Raw genomic sequence first — 21,983 nt, forward strand, 5'->3', positions numbered from 1 at the left:
ACGTTTTAATTTTTTTTTTTAAACTCAAGCTTGGGGCGGAGCTATTAAGTCCGCTCAACAACAGGCGTTAACTATATAAACGCCTGGCGTGGGGCGTTAACAATATCAACGCCGGGCTGGGGCGTTAACTATATATACGCCTGGAGTGGGGCGTTAACTATATTAACGCCGGGATGGGGCGTTAACTATATAAACGCCTGGCGTGGGGCGTTAACAATATCAACGCCGGGCTGGGGCGTTAACTATATATACGCCTGGAGTGGGGCGTTAACAATATCAACGCCGGGATGGGGCGTTAACTATATATACGCCTGGCGTGGGGCGTTAACAATATCAACGCCGGGCTGGGGCGTTTGTATAATCTTCGTCTGAATGGGGCGTTAATTTTATGAACGCCTGGCGTGGGGCGTAAACTTTAGCAACGTCCCAACGGGCGAACATTTCAGCAACGCCTGAACCGGGCGTAACTTATATACACGTCTCTTTATGGGGCGGTGACTTTACGTACGTTTCACAACAGGCGTAGATTATATACACGCCCGATGACAAACGGTGATTATACATCCGCTTCACTATATATAGTTTTGGTCTTGGTCCCAGACCAAATATGGTCTGAAATTTGATTTTGGTCCAGATTTTAGTCTTTACTCCGTCCCGTTGCGTCTCGTCCATAGACCATAATTATAGGTTTGCTCGTCCACTGCAGTTGCTCTTAGTAGACCTTATGTAAAGTGGGATAGATTGTGATTGTTTGCTAACATTTCTACTAGTCGGAACTGAATCCTCGCCTTTCTACTTGCAAGGAAACAGAGAATGGGTAATTTTTTCTAATTATGACCGTTTTCAACTTTTCATAAACGGCTACAACACTGTTAATCGTTCCGAAGGAAGGATTTATCTAAGGCCCATGCGCACAAGCGTAAAGTAGCAGTCTCGGCGCAAATTCCTCTAGTAGTGTGCATATTCACAACAGAGGTTGGAAACACGAACACTTTCCTTTTCTGCTTTTTCAGTATACTTTCATTATTAATTCTCCAACCAAAAAAAGCTTTCTTGCATAAACCCTAGATTTCCATTTCTCCATAAATTACACTCAGCTGCTTAGATCTTCACCACCTAGTTTACCGCTACAAAATCTATAAGTTCATCTTATCTAATCGACGTGAAAAAAACACTAGAATGTGAAGAGAGTGAAGTCTATTTTCAATTATTTAGAGTGAACTAGTTATGGAGACTCGGTTACTGGTTTGTCTAGTAATGACTGCTCTTGTTCTTACTGATTTGAGTGTAGTAGTTGTCGCTGCTACTTTTACATCGAAGCTTATTCATAGATTCTCTGATGAAATGAAAGAATTTAGGGTTTCTAAAAATGGGGGAGATAAAATGTTAAGTTCATGGCCGAAACGTAAGAGTTTAGATTATTATCAGTTATTAGTGGGTAATGATTATCAGAGACAGAATATGAAACTTGGAGCTGAATATCAGTTCTTGTTTCCTTCTCAAGGGAGTAAAACTATTTCCTTTGGAGATGACTTTGGCTGGTGAGTTTTTTTTCCTTCTTTAGCTACTTTTGTAAGATTTTCTTAAATGTTGTGTATCTGGATGTTGAATTTAGTTAGAACAGCTAGGGTTCAATGGGCATAGTAGGAGACTTATAAATTTCAAATTCTTATACATTTGTATGGTTGTTGTTGGATAGGTTACATTATACATGGATTGATATTGGAACACCAAATGTTTCATTTCTTGTTGCTTTGGATGCTGGTAGTGATTTGCTATGGGTTCCATGTGATTGCATAGAATGCGCTCCACTTTCTGCTAGTCACTACAATAGTCTGGTATGCAAATCAACTGTACTTTCTTTCTTGATTTTGTTCAAATAAGAAAATGATTGCCCATATACATTTTTTGTTAATTATTACTTTGCGACCCAAGTTGCTGTAATCAAAGTGAGGGCTATTAGTTATTTCATAAATATTAATTGATAAGCTGTAATTTACTTGTTAATGCACTTCATCAACAAAACCGGTAAGCTTGAGTAACACCATCTTCATATAGAGATTTGTCATGGTTTATTCATCAACTTTATAAATTCGTACTAGAATAAATGTGTTGCACAAGTATGTTTCATTCAGGAAGGAGTGGTGCTTGTAAATGATGTTTATAATTTGTGTATAAACAATTTTATCAGGTTGGGAAGTAACAAATTTGGATTTCTTTACCTTTTTTGCATCTCAAAGTAACTATAACCCTCAGCATCTACTCAATTGTAACTTTGCTATTATCTATGAATCTGCTACAAAAAGAAAATCCCCATGCTTCTGGATTGTTACTTCGCCATCATGTAATCCATAGACCTTTAACAGAGCATTGTTAGTAAATTTGTTATCACTCTACTCACAAACATAATTCAGGATTCCTGATGCATCAAGTTTTAGGGTTTCATGCTAAGACTTGGTAACAGGTTTAGCACTTATTTCCAATGATTGATTGGCAGGTGCTCCCTGGTAGGAGCATCTATTATGCAGGATAGAGATTTGAGTGAGTATAGCCCATCTGAGTCAAGCACCAGCAAGCACGTATCTTGCAGCAATGAGTTGTGTCAGCTGGGTTCCAATTGCAAAACCCCAAAGCAACCCTGTCCTTATATTGCTAACTATTATTCAGATAATACGTCGAGTTCTGGGTTGCTAGTCGAAGATACACTACACTTGGCCTCAAGCAGTGGTCATGCATCAAAGAGTTTGGTGCAAGCTCCAGTCATCATAGGGTGTGTTCTATTTTGTCTTCTATCTACAGTTGTATATGTTGAAGTTCTCAATTCTAATGTTAGTATTTTCTTAGACTATGATTATTGATTTGATAAGTATTTTAATTTTGTCAGTACTAAGTCAGGGGTCTTTTCATCACACAGGTGTGGTAGAAAACAGAGTGGTGTATATTTGGACGGAGTTGCTCCTGATGGTGTAATGGGATTGGGACTAGGGGACATTTCAATTCTAAGTTCTCTAGCAAAAGCTGGATTGGCACCAAACTCTTTCTCAATGTGCTTTGATGATGATGATTCTGGTCGAATTTTCTTTGGGGACAAAGGAGCTGCATCTCAAAAATCCACATCTTTCTTGCCATTGGATGGGAAAATGTATGGCAGTCTTGACAACTTTATATGAAACATGTGCATTAGATTACCGTTGGTTGTCCACGTCATTAGTTATGCTTTGACTAATTTGGCTTTTGTTATATTCAGTGATGCCTACATGGTTGGAGTGGAGGGTTGTTGCATAGGGAGTTCTTGTTTGGAGCAAACCAAGTTCGAAGCACAGGTTGATAGTGGCACGTCATTCACGTTCCTTCCAAAGAAAGTATATGGGGAAGTCGTCTCGGAGGTAGTTCTTTTATCACAATTCCTTGGCTGAAATCTGTTTCTGTTTGGTTTGGTTCAATTACCATCTTATTTGTTATCCTTACTGATAGTTTGACAAGAAAATCAGTACTGAAAGGTCTAGTTATGAAGGATCCCCTTGGGAGTACTGCTACGAGACCAGGTATGATGTTTGTTAGATGTTGGTAAGAAGTTTCAGAATATTCCTGCGTGCTCCTTTTTGAGGTAACTTGTGTTTGCCTCGTGTTGAACAGTTCAGAGGGGTTGCACAAGATTCCTACCTTGTCTTTGATGTTTCCTCATAACAACAGCTTTGAGGTCCATAATCCTGTTTTTCTTATCTACGAAAATGAGGTAAATACCCTTCTCATATCTGTATTGCTTTCCCATAATCACATGCCCATATGGTGGGGGATATGAAGTGGATTTTGGATCATTCTGGATGAATTTTTGAGAGCAATTGGACTGCCATTATCATAACAATTTTTTTTTTGAGAAGCATATTAGACTGCCATTATCATAACAATTTTTTAAATCAAAATTAAAACACAGATCACTAAAATATCGAGTACTGGACCATGATGTATCTGTACAGTATTTATATTTATGCATGCACTGCTTCTAACTTACTAGTTGAATTCTCAAGTACTCTTAATTTTTCGCTACAGGAGGTTACTGGCTTTTGTTTGGCCATACAACCATCAGCAATAAATTACGGCATCATTGGCCGTAAGTTGAAAATTTTGCCTTTTGGAATCCTTTTTGTTCTCTGCATCCAAGTTTTTTTTTCTGATCACTAATTACATTTTTTTTTTGCAGAGAACTTTATGACGGGTTACCGTGTAGTGTTTGACAGGGAAAAGTTGAACCTGCATTGGTCACGTTCCAATTGTGAGTAACTGTGCTTCCATCTATTCTTGATAATATTAGCTAGGACTTGATAATCATTTCACAGTTAACAACGGTATTATCAATTTTGTTAGTGTTGGACTTTAGATGAATTTGGGTCATAAAGCTCCTTGAAGTTGCTACTTTTTAACATGTAATCGATGACAGAATTTAATGAGATTTGGCAGTGTCAAGACACACCTTCAGTCTGCACATCTTTACTCTAATTAATAATTATAGTTCAACCATATCAAACATTTAGTAATTCTGCAGTTGCGTACATTTGCCTTTCTCATTTTATAAGGTGCTTTGACCTCCCGCATAAGTACTACAATTTTGTGGAGACACTGCCATTTATGAGCAAGAATGGCTGAGTGATTGGTGTGGACAATCTGACATGATCATGATTTTATTCTTTTAATCACATGGGAATATTTCGTTAACCCACGTTAAATCCGAATTCGCTCCTTGAAAGCAGTGATCTGAGCCTAGTCTGTCATTGTTTACGTACAGGTCAAGATCTCAGCAATACAGAAGGTACCTCCGATCAAGATAAACCAGAGAACCCATTACCAACAAATGAGCAGCAGAGTACAGGTGGCGGTAAACATGCAGTCGCTCCTGCGGTAGCTGGCAGAACTACTACTCCCTCGACTGCCTCAAGACGGTTTATGAACAAATTGCAGTTACCTGCCCAATTGAGCTTATTACTTCTCGTCACCTCCCTCTTACGTTCAGTAATCTAAGTTAGGCAATATGTTCTCTTAGATTCTATCTATGTATAGAGAGATAGTATGCCTGTAAATGTTTTTAATCATGTCAAAGCTTTTTATGTTATCCAGTGTAGGGTTTTTTTTGTTTCCCTTTCAATAGTCATTGGATGCATTGGAGTTCGTAGAGAATACTTGGGGATGTTTACATTCACATTTTGGTTTCGCTATAGTTTTGAGTTTGCTATCCTTGTAAAACCGTAGGTTGTGTTACTGAGCTGTTTCACAGTATGTTGGGCGTAGCGATGCCGTTGTATCTGTAACTTGACACATGAATATTCTCTAGTTGGGATTATGATTTTTCATTTTTTTTCTTCTTCCGGATTTGATGAAAAGGGTACACGTCTTGCAGCGGCGACACGTTCCTTTATATGTTTGCGCCTTTTGTACATGGAGTCTAGGCATGGTTAAACTTTCTCACAAGGTTCTATCTGGTGCAGGTGGGGCCTTATCGTTCAGAATCCTACGTGTTTGCTTCCCTATACGGCAGTTAGTAGAATGCTTTGTCGATGCTGTCACTTTCTGACTCCTGACTCCGGCATCTAGTCATGCTTAGACCGGGTCTTATGGAGCTTCTCAAGCTCTTCCCCGCTGAAAAAATCGTAGTCTAAAGCACCTCTTACCTCTCCCCTTTCCTGCTCTGTGAGAATCTCAGTGGGAAGACTCCCGAGACAGACAATGGTTATCCGTTCTCAAAAAGGTGAAAATGGCTAGCCAGTCCGTTCTTCAATAAAACCCGGTTTAACTATTAACCGTTTAAGAGGAACGACTACTCATTAACCGTTTTTGTATTTTAGAAACGGGTACGCATTGTCTGTTTCTTGACCTTTTTCCGTTTAAACCCTGTCGACATTCACTTTTTAGTTTCATCAACCAACAAATTCTTGACATTCGGGCTGTGGTAGACGTTTCCGAGATTTCTTGTTATACGTGTTGATACATGAAAAATAATTCCCCTTAACTAGGCTGGGGTGCCCCACAGAGGGGAAAGGTCACACACAAAACATGGGGACTAAGGCCGAAATCCATCAAAGAAATATTCATAAGATAGAAGAGACAATAAAGGAATTAACAAGAAAGAAGAAGGTTATATTAGAGAAGTGATGGCATTAGTTGTAATTAAGGAAGTTTAGGACACATGGCAAGGTGTCATAGAAAGAAGGGGCTTTTGGAAAGTCTATATAAGAAAGGACAAGGTACAATGGAAAGACAACTCTCTCTCATACTATTCTAAGAAAAGTGAGGTCATCTTGGTATACTAGGACGGGTAGGACCTAACGAGAATTCCGGTAATAACAATACGAATTTTTCCGTTGCGTTGGATCAGCGTGTTTAAGGCGCATTGTGCTGACCATTTTTTAGAATGGCAATCTACCTAACGGGGTGTAGCATACACATTGAGTCGAGAAGTCGTATTAAGATCGATGATTGTAAATAGAAGCGAGAAATACGCGTAAAAAAATCATTTTATTCAGATACAACACAACGTAGTACACTTAATAATTATTGAAAACTAAACCTAGCTCACTGTCGTAGGCAACACAACTGCACTTAGCCCGTGCACTAAACCTTTAAACCTTTAGGTGTCCCTAACGACCGAGTGTAGTCTCGGGAGGGTTTGCCATAGGTTTACCCACAAAACCTTTACGGTCGGTACAACGGTACTAGTCTTCATCACCATCTTCACCAGAATCTCGGCATACCACATCGGGCAACCTCAGCTTCAGGAGTAAATAACATTCGTATAATTTGAATGGCTTGCCAATTGCGGCTTCGTATCTACCTTGCGACTCCATTTCCTATATGAAACTACAACCAAAAATTAACTAGTGTTTTATTAAAATATTGTTTTAACATAGTTTTAATTAAAACGGAAAACACATAAACATATGCTCAAAGCCATTAATTATACCTATCAAGTGTTAGTTCCTAAAATACAAAATACAAAACCCAAAAACCCCTGCTGATTACAGACCAACCAGTATGTGTAATGTTAGCTACAAAATTATTTCAAAATTTTTAGTTAACCGTCTTAAACCTCTTCTTGACAGACATTATATTTCCTACTCAAACTGTTATTATCACAGGTAGACATTTCCAAGACAATATCTTTATTGCTCATGAGATCCTGTATAGTATGAAACTTACAAAGATTAAGCAGGCTCTGGTAGGTCTGATGTCGAAAGCATTCGACAGGGAGGTATTTTTTGTTGTCTATTTTTTGGCAACTGGGTTTCGTAATGACTGGATTATTTCGATTGATCAGTGTATATGTACTTCAAATATCTCTATTCTTATTAATCATAGTCGTAGTTCAACTTATTCTACGATTCAGGGTATCCGCCAAGAAGATCCATTGTCTTCTTATTTATTTCTTTTCATCATGGAAGCTTTTTCTCGACTTTTGCAGCTTAGTATTGATTCTGGTCATCTTTCACAAATTAAAATTAATCAACATTGTCCTTCAATCAATCATCTGTTTTTTTTTTTTGCAGATGATTGTTTGTTATTTTTTCAAGCTAATTCTTCTCAGATGAGACATCTTCAACACTTGCTTTACATTTTCGGAAAGCTTCAGATCAGGTGATAAATATGCATAAATCTACTTTGTATTTTGGTAAACACACTTCTAATGCGTATAAGTTTAGTATAACTGGTATTTTTGGTATGAAAGGACTTGGAGAAAAATATTTGGTATACCTATTATGATGCACAAATCCAGACACAAGTATTATTGATAACATGTACAATAAGTTGCAGGGTTGGTAGAGTAAAATTGTTAATCAAGCTGGAAAAACTACTCAAGTGAATGTTGTTCTGAGCACCATAGCCATGTATCAAATGCAGGTTTTTAAATTACGTGAAAAAAAAATTCATCAAATTGACAGAATTTAGAGAAGTTATTGGTGGAATAATTACAACAACCCTCATTCTCAGAAATACATTTCATGGAAAAGGGTATGTGTTAGTGAAATTGGCACCCAGAGCACATCGGAACACATGATCACAAAGGGGAATTGGTGATTTGAATTAAACATGGGAAATATAATAAGAAATACAAAAGATAAAGAAGCACACACAATCACAACACAAGATATACATGGTTCACCTTTACATGTTACATCCACATCCAACAAACACCACCAGAAAAACTTCCATTATAAACCAAGATCATTACATGCTCTTTAACCAACCCATATAAGACCCAAAGAGTTAACAAGACATACCTGAGAACACCATTAAAGAAACAATAGAATCCAACTCTCTAAACCAGCCTCATGTCTTCTCTTTTACACTTTCTTCATGGTTGCTAGTAACATAGGAGAAACATAGAAACACTAGAGATTTGGCCTTAAACACTAGAACACCAAAATCCTCTCTAGACAAGCTTTGCTCTCACACCGATAGTAACCTTCATGGTAGCGCTCGACCCTCCTTACAAAAGAGACCAAAATCCTAGGCACAAGGATTTACTACTCTTTTAGGCTGGATGTCTACAAACCTACAATTCTAGTCCTATATATAAAGAACACAAACTTGGCCACCAAGTATTAGTCTCCTATTAGGATACCAAACTCTTTCCTAAACTCTATCAGACCTAGATAAGAAAATCCACCTCAATATGGTTTCAAACCTAAAATATGAAACCCATGGTTTTCCTAACAATGTTTGTAGCGGCTTAATAGAGTGTGTGTTCAATCTGGACTAGGTACCGAGGTTTTTCTGCATTTGCGGTTTCCTCGTACAAAATTTCTGGTGTCTGTGTTATTTATTTTCCGCATTATATTTGTTTATATAATTGAAATAATACAGGTTGTGCGTTGTTCAATCAATTAGAATATCCGACCTTTTGGTTGTTGATTTAAATTGATTGACACTTGGATATTGGTCTTTGGTATCATCCAAGATTATCTCTCTTGTATTTAAATTGAGACTCGCAGTTTGCTTGAGTAAGATTTAAATCGAGAGATAGAGATAAAATCTCTTTGATATACTTTTTGTCTAGATTGAGTCTGACTGTCTAGTTGATTCTCTAGAAAGTACATTGGATTTTGTCCATACAGATTGCTAAGCTAAATATTGGGTATGGTTGTTAGACCCCCGCTTTTTCAGGCATGTAGGTAATGGTACCCATTGACATCTGGACCTCTAAGTGGATTCATATTACGAATTATGCATTACAAAATTGGGGGATTTGGATACTTCAAAGTATCACTGGTTTTCAGATCTTATAGATACTCGTGCTGAAAAGTGGAATGTGGCGCTTCTTCGTCACCTTTTTACGCCTGATCAGGTGAACTCCATTTTAACTATACCCATTCAGTTAGATCAAGAAGATAAATTAATGGCTTTTTAAAAGTACTAGTATTTTTACAACTGCCTCAACTTACAAGATGCTTTGTGACAAGGATTTGATCACAGACAACTCTATGGGCTTATCTCAACATTTTTGGTTATCCTTCTGGAAGTTGAAAGGACCTTACGAGTTTCAAAATTTTCTAAAGCAGTTCCCAATGCATAATACTGATTTCATTGTGTGCTTTGCAGTCTACACCAGACAGAAAACCTGGATCATATGTTTCTTCATTGCCTTTCTCTAAGGCAATATGGCAGTATTTTTTTCCTCAACAATTTCATTCCATTTTGCAGCATTCTTCTATCTTATCTTGGATTCAGACTTGGCAGCTAAAAGATTCCATCATCAACATTCAGAAGACCCCTCAGATTATACAATTAGCCATGTGCATTATACATTTCATTCAGAAACTCAGATGTAGAGCTTTTTTTAGCAACATAACTCCCAATCATAACTCTTTCATCTATCCAGTTAATGCACATGTTGCACAACATCATCTAGGAATCTCTCCTACTACTCATAATCATTCCAACATTCATAATTATACCTTACATCATAATTGGGAACCTCCCTCCTATGCAGTTTTTGAAAATTAATATTGATGCTGCTTATAATTCTAGGTCTTTGTCAGATGGTATTGGAATTATAATTCGGAACTCCGCAGGAGCATATGTCATGGGAAGGGGAGCATTAAGGAGAGCTAGCAATGTCCAACAAGAAGAAGCCTGAGCTATGTTGGGACTACATAAGCCGAAATTTCAATTAACCTGCGTCCAACTTTCATTCCATCCATCATCCACATTCAACCACTTCATGTCAAAGTAGAACACAAACTCTTCCAAGTACCAAATTCTAAGGGAATACATAAGTTCCTAAATTCAGTTCACAGTGATCCTGTCCAATGATAAGGAAGTTGTTTAGAATGAATTTACATCTGACCCATTAGCATATAACAAGACTCATCGATCAAAACTCGTATATTATATCCTTTAAGAAGAATGAATTTCAAGGTAAATTTGAGGTTCTTGCACTATACAGAACAGTAGCAAACCTTGCAAAGTCGTGGGTTCCAAAGAACTGTACGCAAACTGATTTCTCAATTACATTGGATTTAAGAGCTTTAAATGCAGCAATATCTGATCCATTCACAACAACTGCTGGCCACATTGCGTAACCTACACCATAATTAATATAAAGACGCTTATAATCTCAGCTGAAGAGAAAAAGAGTGATACCCAAAATAACTTATTGAGTCACCAACAATTCGAGTGAAGTGTTTTTTTATACTAATTTGTACTAGACAAGCAAGAAAACATATTGCAGGCTAGTAATCTCATTAACACGGAACACATGCAATTCAGATACTGTAGGCTGTCTAACTTATCTACATCATTTAGCGGGAAAACAAAATCCCCGATTTAAAAGCAGTCTAGTAAAATTTGAGGGGATAGCAAAAATGGAATTCAATAGCCAGAAAGAATAATATATTCAAGGAACAAAAAAGAAGCAAAACTGAAAGTAATATCTTAGGACTTCAAAGATGGCGACGAAATGAGAGTTCCTTTACCATTTAAAAAAAACAAGGATAAGATAAGTGCTTCCTTGTCGTAATTATAAAAAAGGCTGCATTTGTTATCATAATGCTTCTTTACTAACAAAGAAGTGAATTTCGCACATCACTGTTTTCGTTCTAATGGTAAAAACATAATGCCTAAATCAAATAAAACCTGACCCCTAAAGAACAAAAACCAAGGTTGCCGGAGATAATATAAGATGCCCCAAAATCACATTTGAGATTCCCAGATTTCTACTCAGAGCAGACTAGATCAGACAAGATGGTGTATATCTATGATACCAATGGGCAGCGAGAGCATTGGAAAATCTGTATATGTCAGCCTGATTTAATTAACCGATGTTGTCCAAACCTACACTTATATTGAAGGCCACTAAAACAACCTTGGATGACACTGTCACGTCATGAAATGTGTACAGAATATACTTTTCACTGTACAATTAATTAACGTAGCTAACCAACCTGTTAATTTATCCCATATTATATCCCAGTTTCAAGCTCTGCGCAGCCAGCACAAGCATCTCATCATAGCCAAGGCCGCCAATGTCGCTGTTCGCAGAACGCGGTCTCAGTTTTAAAGACTGCATTTCCTCACGAGAAAGATAAAACTTTATCTTTTCAGTTGAAAGAGTTACATTTTCACAATCTCCGTCTTCATATTTAACCTGCATTTTATGTTGCACATGTAAACAATTGACTCCAGATATCATTGAGCACCCAGATAACCATATACATGCTTTCAAGCAAACAGTATGATCAAGATATAAGAATCATGCTAAGAAACTTTTGAAGTATATATCTAGTCTTTCAAACAGACAATGGGTTAATAAGTGAACACCACAGTTAAATGATGAAAGTAAGAAACAAACCTGATGCGCCTTGGTCTCTGGATCAAATCCCGCAACTGATCCTGGATACCAATCTTTATCTAAAGGCTGGTATACCTATAATTCAACCAGTTAAAATTCAGAAGAAAGACACAATAACTAAAAAATGATATAACCCAATCAATGAACGGCATAATGCCCCTAACTAATTTCCTTGCATGACATTCCAATGAATGTTTGCGGATCAACATCCTTCAAATTCAACCTACAATAGCAACAAACACGTATTTCTCAATCAAAATCCACTTTCCTAAAAATTAAAAATTTCCGAAACATTTATCCAATACAAACACTAGAAGAAAATATCGAAAAACTTACTCAACCCATTTCTTAACTGAACCAGATGCAGAACGCTTATTCAACTGGGGAGATGCGTGTTTACCTCCATCAACTCCTCCACCTACAAGCATCTGTTCATTAGCTGCATTTACCTGTCACAAGAAAAGGGTCATCAAATACTCATATCACAGAACAACCCCACATGGGCAATGCAAGCCAATATAAAATGTCACAGAATTTCACAATGAGTTATACAAATCTGACCAGCACCTACACCTCCACCTAATAGTAAAATTCTCCCAATTCGGAGCTCTTATTAGTCACCACCACCACCACAATGAGGTTTACATATCAGATCACCAATCCCACCACCTCCAGAATGAGGTCTACAATTCTGACCACACCTTCACAATTAATGAAGTTCACATTTCTGGTTACCAATCCGACCACCTCCGTACCGCCCTGCACCACCATCACCACCTCTGGAGTGGGGTTTGCAGTTCTGACTACCACCACCACTGTCAGGCCACTAAACCCACTAGACCTAAAACCCACAGAATCAGTAAATTAGTGACCAAACCCTAGAGATTTCAGAGTGAATTCAAAGGAATCAAATTGAATTGAGTAAATCTAAGAAATTTTAAGAAAACTTACAATGGCATCAGAAGTACCATTGATAGGCCACTTTCTGATATCACCTCTTCGAATTTTGACACTGCTTGATGAAAAAATTTTGAAAACCTAACTACCATCGTTAACAGTGCCTCCACTTTCGCCACCGTTAGACGCCATTGACGGTGTGATGAAAAGTGAAGTGGAGGAGGAGTCGGGGATGAGTGTAGCTTCTGAGGTAAGTGCAATATTTGTTGATGAAATTGAATTTCTTGTCGGGAGATTTCGATTTTGTGTGTATTGAAACCAATTTCTAGGGTTTGTTTTTGGTCGATAAGTTCGAGACAACACGACCCTTGCCGTCGTTATATTCTCTAACCCTAACTTCAACATCAGAGTAACCAGCTTCAGAAAGCTCTCTACAAATCGAACCCAAAACATGAACAAAACCCTAATGATGAAACCCTAAAATCTGATATAACAGATGATGAAACCCTAAAATAGAAAACAACTGATGATGACTTACACGGATCAAAACTGAAATCGAAACCTTAAACTCAATGAACAGTTCATTGAACATCAGTTTTCCAAAGATCAGAAAAGAGAAAATAGAGGCGGGTTTGAGAAAAGAGAGAGAAATGAAAGAAAATAAATGAAAGTGAGAAAATTCGAGATCGGAAAGGATTATCTAGGTTAGGGAGGAAATATTCTCTTGTTTAAGGATTTTTGGGTGGAAAAATATGTCACGCGTGTGAATGACACGCACAAAATCATAGTGTTACGAACAAAGTGTGGCCAGGCGTGTGAGTGGCACGCGTAAAAAACAATTGTAACGGCTTATTTCTGTTCGAATTTTTAAAAGTAACGGTTCCTGCCTGTTACGAATATTTTGTAACGGGCATTTGTAACGGGAATTTTGTAACGGGCACAAAGCCAATCCGGGAATTTGGTGTACTGGTAATGGTACTCATATTGACATCTGGACCTCTAAGTGGATTCCTATTACGAATTATGCATTACAATATTGGGGTGATTTGGATACTTCTAAGTATCACTGGGTTTCAGATCTTATAAATACTCGTGCTGAACAGTGGAATGTAGCGCTTTTTCATCATCTTTTTACTCCTGATCAGGTGAACTCCATTTTAACTATACCCATTCAGTTAGATCAAGAAGATAAATTAATGGCTTTTTAAAAGTACTGATTTTTTTACAACTTCCTCAACTTACAAGATGCTTTGTGACAAGGATTTGATCACAGACAACTCTATGGGCTTATCTCAACATTTTTGGTTATCCTTCTGGAAGTTGAAAGTAACTTACGAGTTTCAAAATTTTCTAGGGAAAACAGTTCACAGTGTTATTCCAGTTAAAGCAAGAATCTTCATTAGCCCTGTTTTCTAACCTTAGACGCGGCTTGACGTTGTGATGTATTGATATCTTTGTCGTGGGACATCGAAGAACCATATGACGAGGTTGGACCGCTAGATGCGCCAGAGAATCCAAAAGTGAGTAACATGATAAACAAATCCCGATAGTTTATAACAAAAATAAGGGGAGGAGAGAGGGAGAATCATTCATAAACGCATGACAGAATTTTGGTTACCTTGAAAGCCCCTAGTAGGAAACGCCACGTGGGTTGAGGACCCACCAACCACTGATCGATTAGACCTAGATGGTCTCATTGATTCTAGGACAGCATTAGGAGATATAGGCACTTCATTTGAATACGAACAGTCTGTGCCCGGGGAGGATTGACTGACAACACCTTCAGGCACGGAGAAACCCATCCGCCGCCACCCTCGGACAAGCTTCTTCTGAGATTGTGTAATTGATCGGAAAAGGAGGGAGATGAATTTTTGACAACACCATGAAGAGACTGCGACGCGCCTCTTTGATGAGACTGCCCAAATTGTAAAGGGGAAACGTTAGCAGAGGAACAAGGGCGCATAAGAAGATCCGAGAACTTGGCTGCTTCGCGTTTAGCCTTTTTAGCAAGACTCTTCTCGGTCCAGTCGCGTTCATGCATGTTTAAATACTCTTCCATTACATAAGAAGGGGCTTTACACCCCATAAAAGTGGAAGGCGGATCACCCTGGGTTCAGAGGGATTGCAAGGACTTGGAGGGCGGAGCACTCTGTTTTTTGGAAAGCTTTAGATCAGGTGATAAATATGCATAAATCTACTTGGTTTTTTGGTAAACACATTTTTAATGCGTATAAGTCTAGTATAACTGGTATTCTTGGTATGAAAGGACTTGGAGAAAAATATTTGGGTATAACTATTATGATGCACAAATCCAGACACAAGTATTATTGATAACATGTACAATAAGTTGCAGGGTTGGCAGAGTAAAATTGTTAATTTAGCTGGAAAAACTACTCAAGTGAATGTTGTTCTGAGTACCATAGCCATGTATCAAATGCATGTTTTTAAATTACGTGAAACAAAAATTCATCAAATGGACAAAATTTAGAGAAGTTATTGGTGGAATAATTACAACAATCCTCATTCTCAGAAACACATTTCATGGAAAAAGGTATGTTTGTTAGTGAAATTGGCACCCAAAGCGCAGCGGAACACATAATCACAAAGGGGAATTGGTGATTTGAATTAAACATGGGAAATATAATAAGAAATACAAAAGATAAAGAAGCACACACAATCACAACACAAGATGTACATGGTTCACCTTTGCATGCTACATCCACAGCCAACAAACACCACCAGAAAAACTTCCATTATAAACCAAGATCATTACATGCTTTTTAACCAACCCAGATAAGACCCAATGAGTTAACAAGACATACCCGAGAACACCATTAAAGAAACCATATAATCCAACTCTCTAAACCGGCCTCATGTCTTCTCTTTTACACTTTCTTCATGGTTGCTAGTAACTGAGGAGAAACATAGAAATACTAGAATTTTGGCCTTAAACACTAGAACACCAAAATCCTCTCTAGACAAGCTTTGCTCTCACACCGATAGTGACCTTCATGGTAGCGCTCGACCCTCCTTACAAAAGAGACCAAAATCCCGGGCACAAGGATTTACCACTCTTCTAGATTGGATGTCTACAAACCTACAATTCTAGTCCTATATATAAAGAACACAAACTTGGCCACCAAGTATTAGTCTCCTATTAGGATACCAAACTCTTTCCTAAACTCTATCAAACCTAGATAAGAAAATCCACCTCAATATGGAAACAAACCTAAAATAAGAAACCCATGGTTTTCCTAACAATGTTTACCTAAAAGGTTTGGTGGATTAGGCCTAAAAAATTTGAGTAGCTATAACATATCTTTTCTTGCAAAACTGGCTTGGCAATCTTTACACAACCAAGATGCTTTATGGGCAAAATTGTTGAAAGGTGAACATTTTCCTCGTAATGACTTGCAATTTTTCCCTCCACCAGTAAGCTCTAATTTAAGTTGAATTTGACAAAGTATTTATATTGCGCGTGAGATTGTTTTTGAAAAATGCTAAATGGCATTGTTAGAGCATTGCTCGGTCGAACTCGCATGCGTTGCTATCTCAAGCATGTTTGTCAATGTTAGTGATCAAAACAATAAGTCTTGATTTCTAGTCTACTATAGCTAAGATCTCGGACTCACTACACCATTTCCAGGATTTTGTCACAGGCTATTTTTGTTAGTTATTAAATTTGTAACGATTATAACCTGTTGTAAAAACGCTGTAATAAATAAGTGTGGTGTAATTCTGTAACTTTTTTATGTGACAATGGCCAAATACAGTCACACATAAACAATAATTAATTTTATAAATTCGACACGTGTCATATTTGTCACATTTATGTTCACGGTTTAACTGTTACTCGCTATTTGCAAAACTTCGCAATGCGACACGTGTCTGGCCCAACAACAAATACAGCAACGGTTAAACTGTTACTGAATCCTTGTCATGATTGTTTCGGCGACACGTGTCCTTTTTGTCACGAATGTAACATATATTTGTGTAACCATCGTTTTTGTAACATTTACTCACAGGAGTTTCGTCACGGCTAAACTGTTACTCTCATTTGTAACAACAGTAAGTTGATGACACGTGTAGTTTTTAGTTCAAAACTTTTGTAATAGTTATATCTGTGACAATTCTTTCTGTTGCAATAAAAAAAAATGGGTAGCCCAGACCATATTCATGGACACGGGCTTCCGATTTATAGGCCTGTAATTCAACTAAAACTAAACCTGGAACCCAGGCCTGCAATTTCAAATTTTTCAACTGTAGTTCATGCATTCTCAACAAATAAATCTAGTAGAAACTGCACCTGCAAAGATGCAATACAAATAAATCTAGTAAAAACTGCAGTTGCAAATGAAATCCATTCGCTTTCATCCTACAAACCCATTCAAATACTGCAATCCAGCACTTCTCCAGACCTTGATGTCTTTGCCACTGAAGTAGTAGTAGATGACATCAACATCATTCACCATGTAAGAAGTCCACAGCAAAGATGCAGTCTCTCGTAGATATTGTCAGGTGATCGATCCCATAAGACTGAAATCAAACAGAAGTAGATAGAAAAAGGGAAAAGGATTACTTCAACTTCTTTGACTTAACACTATCAGTTCACACTTATAAAAGATAAATACATATCAACAATCTGTTTAACCACTCTACGTCGTCGTGTTAAATGTATGATGATTTATAAGAGATATCTTCATCCATTCAAGTTCATGATAGTCCAAAATGAAAAATGGAGTATATGTTGTATACCTTACCTGTAGAATGACACCAATTTCTAAAAGGAGAGGTCCCAAAACGAAGCCACCACCAGAGCCTAGGAGACCACCAATTGTACTTTCCCTTTGAAACCATATTTCGATCTCAACCACATCACTCCTATCCATAAACATCATAAAACAGCATTACCAAATCAGCAACTCAGACATCTCAAAACAAACATTGCAGGGGTACAACACGGAATATTTGTAGTTGTTACCTTGATATGTTTCCTCTTCGACCGAGTGGGTATATCAGAACCAAGTAATCTGTAGTTATTTTTGATCGAGTTGGTATTTCAGATTCAAGAGGTGATAGTTATTTCCTAGACGCAAACAGACATAGCAGTTCACAACCTAAGTGGAGGGTAGTCTCATTCACTGCAAAAAAGAATTCACAAGAAAACAATACATAGGAAATCATAACACCAAAAAATCACAAACCTTAGCCTAAACACATCGTAGTAATACGCTGTTATTCAGGAAAAATCACACTTCGCATTACCAGGTTTCTCGGTACAATTGCTTTGATGCTTCAGATTGGAGAATTATGAAACAAACAATGAGTTTTAATGTAAAGTGGAGAAGCTTACATTTCCACTTTATGTCTAAGAGAGTTGCCGAGTCCACACATCGGATAAATTGACTGGGACATCTCTCAGGGAAACAACAATACTGAGTTTACCGACTGTTGGCTGACATAATAAAATTATAATAAGAAATTGGTCATTTAGTGGGTGTGGTTGTGATGGCCAAGGGAGTGATTAATCTGACTTAGAAAAGCAATTTCCCTACCGTGACATCTGTGCTCCAATTAACGCTCTTAAACCAGCTGAAACCGTGAACTCTGCCGAAACAAAGAAGGAAACCTGATGTCTCAATACTGCAGTAGCAAATCCACCACCAGCATTGTTACTAACACTCAAATTTCCACCAACTGCCATAGTAGAGACTGAGTTTCACTTGACATTGCCATCCTGGTCATTAATTTGAGAAGGAGTTAGTAATGCCAACAGATGAAAAAAAAAGAAAACTTCTCATACTATCGAAAAGTTGTATTAACAGCAAAATAAACAGATAAAAGGTCAAGCCATAAACTTCAACTAGCTACTTTCACTTATGGAAACAAATAGAAATAAAAATAAAGAACTACATTCACCGTTCTTCTAAATGTAACACTAATAACTGGGTTGTACCAAGCCATCATCATTATGGCCATCTGTATTAAAATCTTGTGCAACAGAACTGTAACTGCTTATCGTTTCTTCAACTGACGAAGATCATGATAACTCAAAGCTTTGCTCTTCTTCCGTCGAAAGAGCAATAACAACGAACAAAAGAACACTTACATTGGGGAAGTCATTATTCAAAAAATCAGGTACATAGAACGGAAACCTCTTAACAAGACACCAAGTTAAAACTCAAAATGTGCTAAAAAGCAAACTAAATAATTACAATGATGTATCATAAACTCAGCAAAAAAGAAGTACTGCAGACCAGGTCAAATCAGGGTGAAAAATGCCATAGTGCCTCAGTTAGATCCATTATTGGCATGCGAATATAGTTTCTCCAAGGGGTTCTCCCTGTAAACAGGGTCTCAGTTCCACTGCACCTCAACTAATTGGATAACATCATCATAGGCCTCTCAATTAACACAGTGATTATTAATCTTAATTTATAATATTCCATACACACATCTATAAAAAAGATAAACAAATTTCAGTTCTCTCTATCAAGAAATTTCTGAAGCAGAACTAGCATAAAAGCTGTGTGATGAATATCACAGCCAAATTCATAATTAATTCAATCACATAAATGAATAAAATATCCAATACTACATGGCCTAGTATATCAATTATGGCTCATATCAAGAAATTCAACCATTTTTACCTTTTCAACATCATAGATTACTCTCAGGAGTGCGGGTGTTTTGTAATCAAAGCGATTTATGATCATAGACTAAAACAAAAACATGTACTCACAATCTAACACAAATTCAATAGTTAAAATTGCAGACAAAATTTTTAGAGGTAAACCATCGAAATAAGCGAATGCCAAGCAGTTTGTTACTGGTTCTCAATAAAATGAAGAAAGTAAACATCGAAATTAAAGCCTAAAAGCCTCAAACTTGCGGAATATATCACCAAGGAGTTAAGCCATTCAGTCAAGAAATTTATGATGGTAACTACTATTCATCAAAAAGAGCATGACATTTAGGGGAGGCTACTTCTTATCATACACTTCCACATGAATCAGTCTAAAATGAACACATCTTACTTTACATGAAAAACTCATCCAAATAAAAAAATTGTCTTTCTCCTCTACCCAAATGATCCATATATAACCTTTAAAACAATCTTCAGAAACCAAATCCTAAATCATAAAACCCTCGTTATTACCCAAACCACAAATTTTTCATGCATATAAAATCTCGAAAACCCAAATTCAAATTTTTAAAAAAAATCTCAAAATAAACAACACAACACAACACAAAGAATCAAACCACAGAAAGAATAAATGTAAGACAAGTAATAAACCCAAGAGTTATTGAGAAACAAAGGATTTACAAAAATCAGGGTTTTTCTCTATGAAAACCCGCAAAAAAAAAATCGAAGCAGTAACAGACGTGCAAGGCTAGGGTTTCAGAGGAAAGATAAGGGTGTTGTACAAAGAGATAGCGAGTAGCTTCACTAAGTAAAACCGATTAACCCGTTTCTTATTTGAAACTAGAAGCAAGGAATTCATCAGTTCTTGCTGATGAATGTAGGGGTTCTCATCTTCCCGTCCTTCTCAAAAGACCTGATGAAATTAAACAAAAAAGAATTATAATTACTATCTCAAAAAACAACTTATAATCGATTTAAAAAAACAACTGAAACATAAATGTAAGTTATTAGATTCATTCACTTATCAGAATATGTAGGAGATGGAAAACATAACTCCTAGGTTTTAATGGGCTTTGTTGATTTGCTGTTGATTCTGAAAACTCAGGATTTGATTATGAAGTTAGGGCTTCCAATTTTCTAAAGAGATTTTGATGGGTTTTCATCTTCAAACAATTTCAAGAAATAAAACAATAATAATTTCATGAAATTATAAAGAGATTTGAAGAGAAGCAGATCGAGAGTGCTAACTCCATTACGATTTTGTGTGCTACTGTTTCAGTCTATAGAGAAGAAGGGTGAGTATGTTAGGGTTCCATTCGCAGGAGAAGGAGACGGTTGGGGAGAGGGAGAGGCGGAGAAGGAAAATAAATTTAGGTTTTGTTTTTGTTTTTCTCTCTCATCTAAGAATATATAGAAAACTCATGTTGTAGTAGAGCTGGACGATTAGTGTGTTCGACACCCATTTGACTGGTTTTAAAAGATCAAATGGTTAACTTCTTTTCACGTGTCACAAACAAATTCATTGAACGGCACTCATTACTTTAAATTAGGTGGTGCATTTTATCACTTACCAAACCATGTGACATCGTACCGTAGGGTCCATAACTTTGGAAAGAAAAAACTTAGAAGTTTACGTTTATTTAGACGCGTATACCACACTAAATTTAAAAAATATATATGAACAAGAATAAAAACGAATTACAAAAATGAGAAACTAAAAACTCTAAAAATCGGAAGTTGGCCTTCAATTAGATACAAATCCGAATAATACATAAAAATATGAACTGTAAAAATGAGAAATGAATCTCCCATAATCAACAATTGACCAGGTTAATAGAGATAGACCTAAGGTTTTAATTTCGATGAACGGGAGATAAAAAATATCAAATTATAAGATTCTTTAGAGGAACTAGTTATGTATAATACGAACTCAGGATACCATATTACTAGAGATAGACCTTGTGTTCTAATTCATATGAATTGGAGATGTCAAATATCATATATTAACATCTCAGGTTCAAAAATTACTAGAGTTAGACATGAGTTTCCCATTCGGATAAACTGAAGACAAAATATATCAGAATTGAACATCCCAGGTTCAAAGATTAATAGAGTTAGACCTGAGTTTCCCGTTCGGATGAATGGAAGAATACATATATCAGAATCGAACAACCCAGGTTGAAAGATTCCTAGAGTTAGACCTGAGTTTCCCATTCGGATGAACGGAAGACGAAATATATCAGAATTGAACATCCCGGGTTCAAAGATTACTAGAGTTAGACCTGAGTTTCCCGTTCGGATGAACGGAAGATGAAACATATCAGAATCGAACATCCCAGGTTGAAAGATTATTAGAGTTAGCCCTGAGTTTCCCGTTCGGGTGAACGGAAGGTAAATATATCAGCTTTTGAATATATCCGGGGTTCAAAGTTTACTAGAGTTAGACTTAAGTTTCCCGTTCGGAAGAACTGAAGACGAAATATATATCAGAATCGAACATCCCAGGTTCAAAGATTACTAGAGTTAGACTTGAGTTTCCCGTTCGGATGAATGGAAGATGAAATATATCAGAATCGAACATCCTGGGTTCAAAGATTACTA

The 21,983-nt window shown here is 37.0% G+C and overlaps 1 protein-coding gene, 2 long non-coding RNA genes and 2 other non-coding genes across 14 annotated transcripts; 1 reads left to right on the forward strand and 4 right to left on the reverse strand.

The window, feature by feature from the left end:
- The first annotated feature begins 962 nt into the window (after positions 1-962).
- On the forward strand, positions 963-5,360 carry LOC113347480 (aspartic proteinase-like protein 1). Its single transcript, XM_026591144.1, has 10 exons — positions 963-1,541; positions 1,700-1,838; positions 2,529-2,770; positions 2,915-3,142; positions 3,248-3,386; positions 3,475-3,545; positions 3,637-3,736; positions 4,051-4,111; positions 4,202-4,273; positions 4,784-5,360. Exons 1-10 carry the CDS (start codon positions 1,228-1,230, stop codon positions 5,014-5,016), a joined length of 1,599 nt encoding a protein of 532 aa, XP_026446929.1. The 5' UTR covers positions 963-1,227; the 3' UTR covers positions 5,017-5,360.
- Positions 5,361-9,364: 4,004 nt separating this feature from the next.
- Positions 9,365-13,410, reverse strand: LOC113347481. 5 transcript variants are annotated; one of them, XR_003358996.1, is made up of 7 exons: positions 12,791-13,410; positions 12,419-12,680; positions 12,176-12,288; positions 11,840-12,062; positions 11,433-11,635; positions 10,449-10,572; positions 9,365-10,291 (listed from the first exon to the last, which is right to left on the reverse strand). It is a non-coding gene; the product is annotated as an uncharacterized LOC113347481 (long non-coding RNA). The 5 variants fall into 5 exon arrangements; XR_003358995.1 differs by having other exon boundaries at positions 12,411-12,680; XR_003358994.1 differs by having other exon boundaries at positions 12,407-12,680.
- Positions 13,411-16,882: 3,472 nt separating this feature from the next.
- LOC113347482 lies at positions 16,883-20,742 on the reverse strand. Of its 6 annotated transcripts, none has more exons than XR_003359001.1 (6): positions 20,437-20,742; positions 18,292-20,295; positions 18,090-18,191; positions 17,718-17,877; positions 17,497-17,617; positions 16,883-17,272 (listed from the first exon to the last, which is right to left on the reverse strand). It is a non-coding gene; the product is annotated as an uncharacterized LOC113347482 (long non-coding RNA). The 6 variants fall into 6 exon arrangements; XR_003359000.1 differs by having other exon boundaries at positions 20,404-20,742; XR_003358999.1 differs by having other exon boundaries at positions 18,292-18,473; positions 18,656-20,742.
- LOC113354782 lies at positions 19,025-19,138 on the reverse strand. The gene has a single exon (XR_003361999.1). It is a non-coding gene; the product is annotated as a small nucleolar RNA Z278 (small nucleolar RNA).
- On the reverse strand, positions 19,355-19,441 carry LOC113354889. Its single transcript, XR_003362091.1, has one exon. It is a non-coding gene; the product is annotated as a small nucleolar RNA U36a (small nucleolar RNA).
- Positions 20,743-21,983: the final 1,241 nt, after the last annotated feature.

Source organism: Papaver somniferum, chromosome 2 (genome assembly GCF_003573695.1).
Source record: "Papaver somniferum cultivar HN1 chromosome 2, ASM357369v1, whole genome shotgun sequence".
Classification (NCBI taxonomy): Eukaryota; Viridiplantae; Streptophyta; class Magnoliopsida; order Ranunculales; family Papaveraceae; genus Papaver; species Papaver somniferum.

Excerpts from the sequence above, each read along its gene's own strand:
- LOC113347480 (XM_026591144.1), top strand. The coding sequence starts at position 1,228 with ATGGAGACTCGGTTACTGGTTTGTCTAGTAATGACTGCTCTTGTTCTT. Across the intron at positions 3,737-4,050 it reads TTCTTATCTACGAAAATGAG|GAGGTTACTGGCTTTTGTTT; the intron begins GTAAATACCCTT and ends TTTTCGCTACAG. Across the intron at positions 4,112-4,201 it reads AAATTACGGCATCATTGGCC|AGAACTTTATGACGGGTTAC; the intron begins GTAAGTTGAAAA and ends TTTTTTTTGCAG.